This window comes from Notechis scutatus, chromosome 3, assembly GCF_049901735.1.
Source record: "Notechis scutatus isolate UNSWTSFEM ecotype Mainland chromosome 3, rNotScu1.2, whole genome shotgun sequence".
Taxonomy (NCBI): domain Eukaryota; kingdom Metazoa; phylum Chordata; class Lepidosauria; order Squamata; family Elapidae; genus Notechis; species Notechis scutatus.
In genome coordinates, this window is record NC_142011.1 from 166909970 (window position 1) to 166923038 (window position 13069).

Consider the following 13069-nt stretch of genomic DNA (forward strand, 5'->3'; position numbering starts at 1 on the left):
CAAGTAGTCTATGGTACATTTTTTTCAGCAGTACAAATAAATAAGAAGCTAAAGATCTGATTTTTTTTTTGTTTCAATTAGTTAACTTTTTTCAGATATAAAATTTTGTACATTCTCCTGGTGAGATAGTGAAGAAGTCTTACTTTGACCTAGCCATGCTCAATACTTTTTGACAAATTTCCAATCTCTTTTTCTTGGGAGAAGGTTATTGAAAAAGTGATGGCAAATCAACTATAGACGATTCCAAAGGATACAGATGATCTGAAACTTTTAAAGTGAGGATTCAGATCTTAGTTTTGAATTATGTGTTTATTGTGTTATCTATGCAGAGTCTGTTACAATAGAATTAGGAATGTTAAAAATAAATAAGTAAAAATATGCTTTATATTGAATTAATATTTAATACAATTAATAAAATAAACAACATTAGAGTTTTGTTTACTTTGTGTGCTTTCTCTAAGATCAACCTTCCAACTAATCACAAGAAAATGTCAATGGCCCCTATAGTCCTAACTGAAGCAAAATGTCATATTAATTAAAGATGGGAATGTGCACAGTTGTTCACAATATAACCATTCACTGCTTGTGACTTGTAATGAACTTGACAAGAGGAATATTAATAAACTCTTATCAAATAGACTATAAAGAATATTGTTGCTAAATATGACATTTAAACAAAAGAGAATTTCTGAACAAACAGCAAGGAAGTAGATGAAGTAATGATAATTAATGTTGATGATCAGAAAGGAAAGTACTGTGTACATCTCAAATTTCCTTGGAAGCAAAAATAGGAACCAGCACTTTGAAGAAATAGTTTGCACAAAAGTGTCACTTTAGTACCATGTTCATATAAATTTAATACTCACTTATGCAATTTTACCATAATTAAAATTTGGGCATTATAATATATTTTAATGGTAATTAAATTTATTTCATTAAGTATTTTCAAAATTCTACTACATAATAATAAAATTCAAAAGAGTAAAAGAGATATCTTTAATCATGAAATCATCTATGAGAGGCTCAAGGGACTATGCATGCTAGCAAACTACCTCAGAGAGATCATTGATAAGATTAAGTGAATTTGCAATAATAGTTTTTAAAATTACACTTTTTTTATTTAGGGACTTCAGCATACCGATCTAGCAGAAGCAGAGTGTATAACTGGGCAGTGGGCTCCCATATTTTCTGAGGTCAGAATATACACATTTCCAAGAATTGCTTCAGATTTGCTCAGTGCTTGGAAAGAAATCTACAAAGCCTTATATACATTTTCATACTATATGTGATCATATTTATACATAAATATATTCCTTAAAGTTTTTTTGGAGATTATAATATTGACAGTATAATGTACAAAATACTATCAGTATCAACAGAAGAAATTATTTGTAGCTCAGGGCTGAACTGTGAGGTCTTTGGTACTCTCTTGATACTGGGGTTTTGTTTTGTTTTTGCAGATGTTTCATTACCAAACTAGGTAATAACATCAGTGGTAGACCTGATGATGATCTAGCACTACTTAGTAATAAAGCATCTGCAATAAAACAGAATGTTATCAGGATGCTGATTGTAAAGCTGTAAGCAAATTTACCAGGGAATATTGACAAAATCTTCCTGATGAATATCCATGCTCACATTTTAATAAAACATAAAATTCAAATAATAGCAGTATACTGGATTTTGATCTTTTGGATAGGATAATTGGATTTTTTAAAATTCAGTGGCTAAAATAATTTTCCACTCTTCTTGGACTATTATTTCATCACAGTTATTTTGAATGCTTCCCAAAAAGAGAATAGCAATTTCATATCTTTTTTCTCCAGATGTTTTAAGGTGGCACACAAATAAATACTTTTTTTTAAAAACATGGCTATTTCTTTTACCTTTTTGAACAGCTTTGGGAAGCTGTTGTAATCTCCAAAATGACAGTTTATCTGAATTTAGGTATAGTTTTTTCCTATGTTGCTTCTCACACTCTAAGGCTTCTTCAGCATCTTTACGCTCATTTTCTAATCGTGAAATTAATTCGATGACTTCTGCTACAACAGTAGAAGTTTTCTGCTTTAAAGACTGAATATCTTCAATTAAAAACAAGTAGTGTTATTGAATGTAACAGCACATTTTGCCAAAATGTATAATTTAAGTCTCATTTTAATGTTACCCTATAGTACACAGTTCTAAAAAACTAATCCACAAAGTTTCAGACTTCTATACAAACTGTATATGCAATTTAGATTTTTATGTGCTATCCTACTACTGAAGTAATATGTGCAATAACATCTTAAAATAACAAAACTTTTGCATATTCAGAATTAATATAATTGCCACTAGCAGTAGTCTAATCTGAATAAAAGCAAAACATTGCTGTGATTAGGATCTTCACTAACATGAGCTCAAATGAGAACATTGCTCACTTCTAACATCATATAATTTGAATGAAAGGGCTTGGCAGCTTTCTTTCAGCCAGTCTGATTGATAAAGAATAGTGAAATGTCCCGTTCACTTGGACAGGTTTAATGAAATACATAATGCAATTAAATATGAAACTATGGGAGTGGGATGAAGGTATATTTCAGTAATTCCAGAAATGTTTCACATAGATTTCCCTTCTCTTAAGAAAAATGCTGCCTGTCTCCAGATGTCTTGAATTCAGATAGGTGTTGCTAATTCCAATTCAAAAAAAGGAGAACTCATCAACGAGTCAATCATTCTTATGTGAGCTATCTCTATCTTAAAGGAGTAAATCTTCAATTCAATGTTTAAGAGTTCATTCAAAAATTTATTTAGAATTAAAAAAGATCTAAAAAGCATTTTTAACATTAATTTAAGAATTTCAAGCTTTAACATATTGTTTTTAAAAACTATTTATTTTTATCTAAATCATTTCAAAAAGACTGGACAAGATAACAGGATGTTATCATTTGTAAAATGCTGCTGAAAATATGCAAAATAAAGTATAGAAAAATGTGTAAAACATTGTCTTTAAGATTTTATTTAGGGATGAAAGAACATTATGTTCGAGTATATTATCTGGTATAGGTTTTTTGCTCTCAGAAGACAAAAACGATCTTTTCTGGCAAATGACAGTGGTGGTAAGCAGTGAGATTTCACTTTTTGAAGCACTATAGATACATAGACCTGAATCTAAAGTAATGATTTCAACTTCCACTTTCACTGGACATGATAAGAACATGATTCCTTCTCTCCCTGCATGATAAGAACATGATTATTTCTCTCCCTGCAATTTTCTTTGCCTCCTTGATAGATGGGACATTAAGGACTCAACACAGCATAGAATTATTTTCTTTTTCACTATTTTATTGGAAGTGTTTCAATATTTTAAAATCTAAATTGTAAACTGAATTATACTGCAGCTCTCAAACATTCCCATTATTTCATGGTTCTCTGGAAATAATTACAATTAAACATCATTAATATTAAGAGAAAGCAATTAAATACTTAATCAATATTACCTTTCCAGTGCAATGACTGTTCAGCCTTCCCTTCAGTAGAGAATGATAAACAGATCTCTTCAGTCTCTTTAACAGTTCTAGCATCCAAATCCCTGGAAATATAGGTCAGCATTATAGTCTTGGATCTTCTTTCCTACACTGTGTGTTACCACTATATTATCTCTCTCCATCACTTTCAAAATGCTATTGATTTAGCTTCCTAACTCTCCATTTTGATCGCAATCCAAAGAAGTAATGGCCAATACTCATACTTTTTTGCTTATTTTAATGTAAAACATGTAATAGATGGCATGCTTAACAGTGAATAAAGATCCTGAAGTCTCAGCCCCAAAGAGCAATTGCAGGAATTGGGTATGCCTAGTTTAAATGAAAAGAAGGACTAAGGGTGACACGATAGCAGTGTTCCAATATCTAAGGGGCTACTACAAAGAAGAGGGGATCGGCCTATTCTCCAAAGCATCTAAAGGCAGGACAAGAAGCAATGGATGGAAACTAATCAAGGAAAGAAGCAACCTAGAACTAAGGAGAAATTTCCTGACAGTTAGAACAATTAATCAGTGTAATGACTTGCCTCCAGAAGTTGTAGGTGCTTGACACTGGAGGTTTTAAACAAAAAATTGGACAACCATTTGTCTGAAATGATATAGGGCAGGGGTGTCAAACTCAATTTCGTTGAGGGACACATCAAGGCTGTGGTTGACCTCGGGGGCACTGTGGGGGCATGTCCGACTGGGTAGGTATGGCCTACTGGGTGGGCATGACCAGCTTGATGCCACTCCCCAAACTGCTGGCATGTTTCCTCTTTGCATTGGGTAGACCGAGCCAAAGCCACACTGGCCTGATCTTTCTTCTTCACATTGGGTAGACAAGGCCGAAGCCACACTGGCCCAATCTTTCCTCTTCACACTGGCTAGACCGGGCTGAAACCACACTGGCCTGATCTTTCATCTTCACATTGGGTAGACCAGGCAGAAACCACGCTGGCCCAATCTTTTGTCTTCACATTGGGTAGACCGGGCTGAATCCACTCTGACCTGATCTTTCCTGTTCGCATTGGGTAGATAAGGACAGCCCTGCAGGTCAGATCTGACCACATCATGGGCTGGATCCAGCCCACGGGCCTTGAATTTGACACCCCTGATATAGGATTTCCTGCCTGAGTAGAGGCTTGGACTAGAATAACTCTCTGTTATTCTGTTAATTCTCAGTGTGCTAGAAAGAGAAAATTATTACACACAGGTAGTCCTCAACTTACAACTATAATTGAGATCAGAATCTCAATCATTAAGCAAGTAATCCATTAAGCTTCACATGACTGGAATCTTGGAAATCTCTGTGGCAGTTGTTAAATTATCTCCTGGGCTTTTAAGTGGACAGTGCCTGCCATAGGGTTTTGTCATGCAAAAATCTTCCTGGCAAGCAGACATTTTGCTCAAAATGTCCCTGCAACTAGCTGAAGGATTCAGTTTCCCTCAGTGCAGAGAGATGAAATCCTTTGGTGAGCTGCAAGAATGGACCTAAAATCTTCAGGATTTATTTTCCATTCTTCAGAACACCAAGGGAGCTGTGCAGGGTGGGAAAATCCTTCAGTGGGCTACATGAAAGGCTCTGAAATCTTCAGGATTTCTGGAATCTTTGATGGGCTGCAGGAATGGAGCTGAAATCCTGAAGAAAAAGCTCCCATCCATGCATGTCACTCTCTAAATTTTGATCACTAAATAAATATCTGTGGGTTACAGAAAAAGATATGAAATCCTAAAGATTTCAACTCTGTTCCTGAAGCCTGCTGAAGGATTTCAGCTCTTCTCTGTCTTGCCATCTTCCCCACTACTTTCTGAGGAAGTAAGCAGAGAAGATTGCAAATAGCAATGACATAATTGCAGGGTATTTGGCAATTGGTCATAAATGTGAATCAGCTGCCAAGTGCCTGAAATGTAGTCATATTATGACCATGGGGGAAGGGGGAGCTACAACATTTTACAATGGCTGGAAGTTCTTTACGGGCTGTGAAGCACCCAAGCACCTTTTCAAAGACCATGTAACTTTGAATGGACAACTTGAGGACTACCTGCACACAAAAACTAGTAATAGTATTATAGCATATATAATGAAATGAATTAAATTTTTATTGAAATCAATATTAGAACAAGGTTATTTTTTTGTCCTAAATATCAGATCCTGACTTGGCCCAATTTTGGGGGTAATACCATAGCATTTTAAGTTTAAATCAACAGAATGGTAATTGGCAGTATTTCTCTTTATATTTTGGTTAGAAGAGTTTTTATAATAATTATTGAATCAAAACATATAATTTTCTTACCATGGAAGTTTTTTCAAGTTATATAAAATTTCATGCTGTGAACATAAATCAGATTTTAATTGAAACATTTCATTTTTTAGATTTTAGATTTTCCTGCATACATACATAACTGTCATATTTTTCCTTTCCAGAGTAGCAACATTATGCAAAGTGCAAGAAAAAAATTAAGTACTTGTAAAAATAATGACAGAAATTAAGGGAACAGGGGAAAAAAAGTTGACCTTCCAAGCTCCTTTCACATATTTATTTTGCAATGCAAACTTAATTCATCATTTCTATGATCAAATTGTGGTTTAGGCACCAGGTTAAAAACAAGGAAATGGTGAGCCTTAGGCATGAAAGCTGGCTGGGTGACTTCGGGTTAGTCATTCTTTCTCAAGCCAATTCATATCTCAGGATTGTTGTTTTGGGAAAAACAGAAATAGTATTAGGTATGTTTGCCACTTAAAAGTAATAAAGATGGGATTTTAAAAAATCTAAAAAATGTATTTCTTTTGTACTATCACTCACATTTGCATTCATGCATTCATTTCATTTGCAACAGTCTTTACCTTGTCTGTTTATCACAAACACTTCTTAAAATTCTCATTCCCACTGAACTTTATTTTTAAACTTTTCTTCATATATCTGACTCTCATTTTCATATTATAAAGGCACATGTTCTTATGAGAAGATATTTTCACTTCTTTTGACAAACCTACAGTTTTTATATCAGAGCACGGTCTACTCATTGTTTTCTTACTTGCATTTGCACATCCTAAAATTTTTCATTTCCCATTTTTAATATAAATTCTACAAAAGGTATACAATTTCACTTACTAAATCTAATTCTTCATAATGTATAACTTACAATCATTCATTCAGTTTATCCTGTCATTGTTATAGAGAGCAGTTTTGCTTTTTTTCAGAAACATACTTTTCTCATAACATATACAACCCATTACCTTTTTATCAGCAACTCCATGTTTAAATTTGTTCGGTCACATCATATTATTTCAAAAAGAATACTGCTATACGACCACCCATTATGGACTAATCTTATGCAGATTTACTATAGCCAAATCTCTCCATTATATTTGCATTTACTCTTTTACTTTACAAAGGGGAACAATAACAGTATTCTTTTGAGCTTTACATTTAAAAAGTGCTTTACACATGTTAAAAAATTTACACAGCTATTTCATAAGTAAAGCATGTCCCTATTTTAAAACTTCTCCACTTATGTCATTTGCACCTTGTCATTTTTCATGAGTTCATTTATGTTGATCTTTTTCTTAGACTTTAACACAGTGGTGGTATTCAGCCGGTTCGCACCAGATCGGACGAACTGGTAGCAAGAATTTGGTGTGGGTCGCCGAACCTGTAGAAAGTTCTGGCTGGCCACGCCCCCCACCCGGTCGCCCTCCCACCTGATGCTTGCTCACCCCGCCCGCCTGCCCGACAATCACCTAAGGTATTTCTTTTTTCCCCTCCCGACAATCAGCTGTAGATACGATCAGCTGTGCCGGGATTCCCCTTGCTGAGGCCCAGGAAGGCAAAAAATGGAGGGAGGAGCTCAGCCCCCCCCTCCATTTTTTGCCTTCCAGAGCCCCAGAAGAGCCTTAGGGGAGCAAAAACGCCCCCCCCCGAGGCTCCTCTGAGGCTAGGAAGCTCCCAAAAACAGTTTTTGAATCCCACCACTGCATTAACATTTATAACATTCCTTTCACTTCTACTGTTTGACATGGCATGTTCATTCCTTAAATACTTCCTAATCATTCCTTTACTTAATGTCCTACCAAACTGTTTCATTGTTTTATACATAACGTCTATTTACTGTGTTGGAGGCTCCTCCTTTATTATTCCCCAGCTACTTCTAAAACATTATTTTCTTTTAACCAAAATTGCTCTGCTGATGTGGCTCCCATCCACTGGAACACCATACTCCCCCCACCCTTGAGATGGGATCCACACCCAGTCTTATGGCCATCTGAAAAGCCTTTAAGACATGGCTGTATATGATGTATATTATGACATATCTGCAGGATACTCTATTGGAGAAATTTTTTTCATAGTTATTTTAACAAGCTCTTAGTAGCCAAGTCGACTAAAATAAAGATTCTCATAGCCTTCCCTAACAAGATTTATTGAAAAAAATTAAATAAAACTGACCCAGATGGAGAGGGTGGGAGAAAAGTGAGCACAGGGGGTGTTATCCACTCCATTGGCCACCTCCAAAATGCCACACCCCCGTTGAGGCCCCAATATAGAGTCTATGTGACCATATAATTTATGAAGTATTAATATTTATCTTTAGAGCCTTGCTTGAGACCATGATATCTGACATGTATATATGTCAGGCTATTTTTGAACATTCTCCTTTAAGTGATTCATTGACAGCAAAGAATGATGATGAAATGAGCCTCTTTGAAAACAGTGTTGTAGCCATGAAATATTTCCAGGAAAACCTGAAATGTCCATATTCTGATACATTTATTTATATCATGCCTAATTATTTTGGTAAATAATTCAAGGCGGTAAACATACTCCTTCCTCTTCCTATTTCTCTGCAAAAAAATCTTTTAGTCTAACTATTCTGATATCCACTGTCAATGTTTTAATGGATATAGTAAATACAACAATACAAATAAATATTACCTGCAGAAAAGATTCTTCCAATTTCACTTCTAAATCTTGTATTAGATTAATCGCTTTATTAACACATGCAGCTGGAGTATTTACAGCAGCACAACTACGTTGTTTGTTGGGAATGCCTACTGAAATATTTTCATTTATATCTAAAAAAAACCCAGAATAATTATATTTAAACATTGTTCACCATCGAATACATTTGTAACATCTACAGATCAAATTAGATGGCTCTACATTTACAGATTCTGCTTGCATTCATAATGCTAAACTACAATAACTTTTTTTGGTTTCAATGATGTGCAAACTCACTCATTATGGTTTAGCATTATGTGTAAACCTGTTTATTATTACTATTGTTTAACAAACTAACTTTACTTAATATGTATGAATACAGCCAATATAGGTTTTTCTCCCTTAAAGACACAACCCCATTTATCCAATGGTTAATTTCATAGAAATTGCCCCATGAAGGATTTCAACCATAAGCTCTTAACAGTATTTATTTTATATATATTTTAAAAGTTTAATTCCACAGTCCAATGCTTTTTTATTTTATGTATTAAATTCGTATGCCGCTCATTTCTCTACCAAGCAACTACCTTCTGTAGCTAAAAGCAATAGAAGTTTAGGATTTGAATTAAGGCCATTACATACAAGACAATAAAAACTTTCCTCCCCATTTTTCATTTTAATCAAAATCACAATCTCAGGCTATTATTAACTTCTGTTTCCAATCTAAATGTTCATATTCATATACTATGAATACTAGCCTTCCCCAACTTGAGGGTGGAGTTAGGGAATAGTTAGCAGTGAATAAAACTGACTACTGAATTATGTGAATTGAAGTCCACACATCCAAAGGATAACCAGATTGGAAAGGCTATGATCATATATGCCAGTTAAGTATATTCATCCCAAAATTGGTCACTAATTATAAGACAAAATTATAATTTCCAGGTTCATGCATGATGCAAACAATGTCAATATCATTCATTTGCTGATCAATGTATTGACTACATCTGTTCACAGAATATAATTTCTAATTTCTCCCTTCTGAAAGATTCCTTGATTTTTGCAGTTTGGTATGGAAGAATCCATTTAGTTAGTGGGGTTTGTTTTATTGCCAGGCAGAGATTATAGAAAAAAATCAATAAACAGGAAAGCAGAATTAGAAACAATGCTCTCGAAAGACAAGTCTGAAAGAAAAATATGGAGAGTATACAAATGTATCAAAAGAAACTTTTTACAGTGAATATGTTTTAGAAAATGCCAAGTTATATAAGGTTAAAAATAAAACAAATACCTTCAGGAGTTTTAGAGATTTCCTTGGAACAGGAAGAAAATAACTGTGCATCAGTCATTGTTATTCATAGCTTTTTGCAATCTATTTGTTAAAAAGAAATAAATAAAGATATAAACAAATACAGAAATTCATACTGTCAGTCATACTTATTCCATTAATGAAAAATCTGCAACTCATAACCAGGTTCTGAATATGCCAAGGAGATTCAGCTACTTTTCCAGGTTGAAAAGTTGTTTTCAATGATCAAGTATACATGTTTTAGGAAAACAATGAGTTTCTTCAGGAATATTTATTGGGAGGATAGAGTAATCCCCCCCAACCAATGTTTTATTTCTGAGGTGAAAAATATTAATGTTGCCTGTAACCCTAATTAAGGAGTTAAAGAGTTGTAAAAAAGGAGTTTTAGTGGAATTATTAATGAAGAAGAATTCTACTTTGGGGTGAGGCATCTTGCTCCCACAAGTGATCTTTTAATAATAGTTATTAATGGGAAAAATCTTTAATGCCATAGCAGAATGATTTTTTATGCCAAAATTGTGAAGAAAAATCACTTAATATGGAGTCATAGAATTGCAATGGGATGGATATTAGAATTCAATATCTAAAGCTAACCATCTAACTTCTTCTGGCATGGCTGCAATGGGATAATCCCAGGTGCCTTGAAATTTCCTGAGACTATAGGCTTTTGTGTCTATATGTATTATAGTTTGTTCTGGAGCACCAGAGTCATATTGTGGGCTTTTGGCCATTCCCCACTTAAATAGCTTTTCCTTAGTTCTGGCATGGCTTGTCCTGATTCTATTCAGGTAGTTCCATATTTTGGGGCAACTGCATTCCTTGAAGTGGTTTTTTAGGATCTATGTGATTTGTCTGATTGTGGTTAGTAAAAGTTGCTCATCTTAATCATCATTCTTCATCTAGATTGTAAGACTGTGATATGTTACCCCAAATTGGTTTCCTAGACTTAAGCCTGGTAAAAAGTAGAGTCTAATATTTTATATGATGGAAGATCTCTAGGAGTCAATGGCATGTTTATCTTATATACTCTTGGACTGTCTGTTGTTGTCACATGAGATCAGGGCAATATTAAAAAGAATATGGAACAATGAGAGCAGTATGGATTTAAGGATTCCAGGTATTATTCTTACTGTATCATTAAGGTAATACCAATCTTGTTGGTTTGAATGAGATTAAAATTTGTTCTTCCCATCACATACTTCCCCAGGAATAAAAATGGGTGTCTTCTGTAATCTTGACTTCATCTAGATCAGGGGTGTCAAACTGATGGCCCACGGACCGGATGCGTCATGCATCAACCCCAGCTCCGCAAATGGCAAAAATGTCACAAAACATCACATGACGTGATGCTATGAGTTTAACACTTGTGATCCAGTTGGTAAGGTAGAGAAGGCTTTATGCTCACCATTTGCCAATGTTGCTTAAGAAAATATTTCCCTTTGCTACTACTAGCATCAGACATGATTGATCAATATGGTAGGGACAAAATTAAGCTTTTCTTTTTATTAGCATTAATAAAAGACAAAGATAGTTTAGCTTTGTTTCCCTATCTCAACCCAGGGAATAAAAAGATGTGCAGTTATGAGAGATGGGTGTATATTTTGGTCCTAGTACCATTTAACATCAGCTAGTCTCAGTTGTATGATTGTGATCTTCAGAGCCCGCTCCAATTATTAACTGAAAAGGATAGCTTAGCTTTGAATCAATTTCACTGATATAAACTGGATTGAAAGTGATATTGTTCCACTTAGTTCAATAGGACTACAGCATATCCAAGCCATGGGCATAAAGTATGAAAATACACATAGTGAAATTCATACTTGCAGTTTTAAAATCTATGATATTTTCAAAATCCTGTTATATAGCTAAGCCCCAAGAAATGTACATGCGGACTTCCGGTTTGAGCTTCTTCGGCAACAGACCGAAACCTCATCTCTCCGAGGCTTCGATCCGTGCTCGCCACTGGAGCGCCCCGAGCCGGCTGGTTTTGCAGCTAAGCCACCCCATAGAGGTGGTGAAGAAGGGGGAGACTGCCTGCAGGGTTGAGGAGAGCCGCATCTCTCCTCCCCAGCTGGCCATTACTCCCTTTCCCAAAGGCGGTTGTAGCGGTGGTCAGAAATGGCCACCACAAAGAACTCGACCGGAAAAGAATGTGCAGGAGGAAGATAAGAAGAGAAAGTGTTGGTTGACCGGGTCAAACAGCAAAAGCAACAAATAAGGTACCCTGAAATTTAAACTTAACAACATTGTTCCCAAAGAAGATTTTGAAGCTGCGAAGGAGAGAGAGAAGGGAAAGGAATAGGTTTTTTTTCTTCCCTTCCTTATACTGACAGTTAAGAGACTTAAGCAAGAAACTGAAAAAAAAATCCACTTTGACATTAATAGGCATCTAAGCTGAAAATAAAAGTCAAAGGGATAAATAAAGATTTCTGGACATTTAAAAGTTTTTAAAAGCTGGAAAGGAGAAAAAAAAAGAATAGAAGGGCAGGATCTGGAAAAATGGAGGAGACTGCCTGGAATTAAGGAATGGAACTGTAATTAAAAGGAACTTACAGTGAAATTTTAACAAGATTCCTCAAAGATACATTTTAATGGAAACTTGGTAACAAAATAATAGAACCCCAGGAAGAGAAAGTGGAAAAAAGAAGTAAGTAGAAACAACCTTGGATTATTTGGATTACTTGGTGATTTTGGGTTTTTGCATCTAGATGACTAAAATTAACTGGATGGTTGTTTAAAAGTTTTTAAAATGGTATCACTCTTAGAAGAACTGAAAATGGAACTTTAAAAAATGGAAAGAAGATGCACAAGAAGGGAGAAGTTCTTTTGGCTTCGTGTTTAGAAATGGCTTAGAAATGGAGATCTGGAACTATGAGAAGCAACAAGAAACGCTTGCAGAACAAGAAGATTGGGACAAAGAAGAAGTCATCTTTAATGATCAAATAATTTTAAGTGAGGGGGAAAAAGAAAAGTGGGGAAAGAGAGTGAAAGGTTTAAGATTAGAAAAAACAACCAAAAAGAAGAAGAACAATTTGAAAGATAAGTATAATATTAGAAAGCAACGGAAGAGGGGATTACAGATGAGAGAGTTAGAAGTAGAGAGACGCGGGGTAAAAAGGGGAGGGAGAAGAAGAGGGGGAAGAAGGCAAGGAAAAGAAGTTGTAAAAGACAGAAACAAGAAATGGAGAAACAGGGAAAAGATATAAGGATTGTAACCATAAGTTTGTTTAGAGATAATGGGTGAAAATTTAATTGTAAAAGGGATTCTGCAAAGGTACATAAGATAGCTTTGTTATATTACAAATAGAAATAACTTTAGAA

The 13069-nt window shown here is 34.9% G+C and overlaps 1 protein-coding gene across 1 annotated transcript in view; it reads right to left on the reverse strand.

Moving 5' to 3' along the window:
- CCDC178 (coiled-coil domain containing 178) overlaps window positions 1–13069 on the reverse strand; it is a 152690-nt gene that overhangs the window by 133394 nt on the left and 6227 nt on the right. Inside the window, exons 2-6 of the mRNA XM_087961675.1 lie at window positions 9731–9811; window positions 8434–8573; window positions 5797–5831; window positions 3477–3568; window positions 1887–2081 (exon numbers count right to left, since the gene is read on the reverse strand). Coding sequence (XP_087817801.1) covers window positions 1887–2081; window positions 3477–3568; window positions 5797–5831; window positions 8434–8573; window positions 9731–9788 — 520 coding nt within the window. The 5' untranslated portion in view covers window positions 9789–9811. The remainder of the gene's footprint in view (window positions 1–1886; window positions 2082–3476; window positions 3569–5796; window positions 5832–8433; window positions 8574–9730; window positions 9812–13069) is intronic.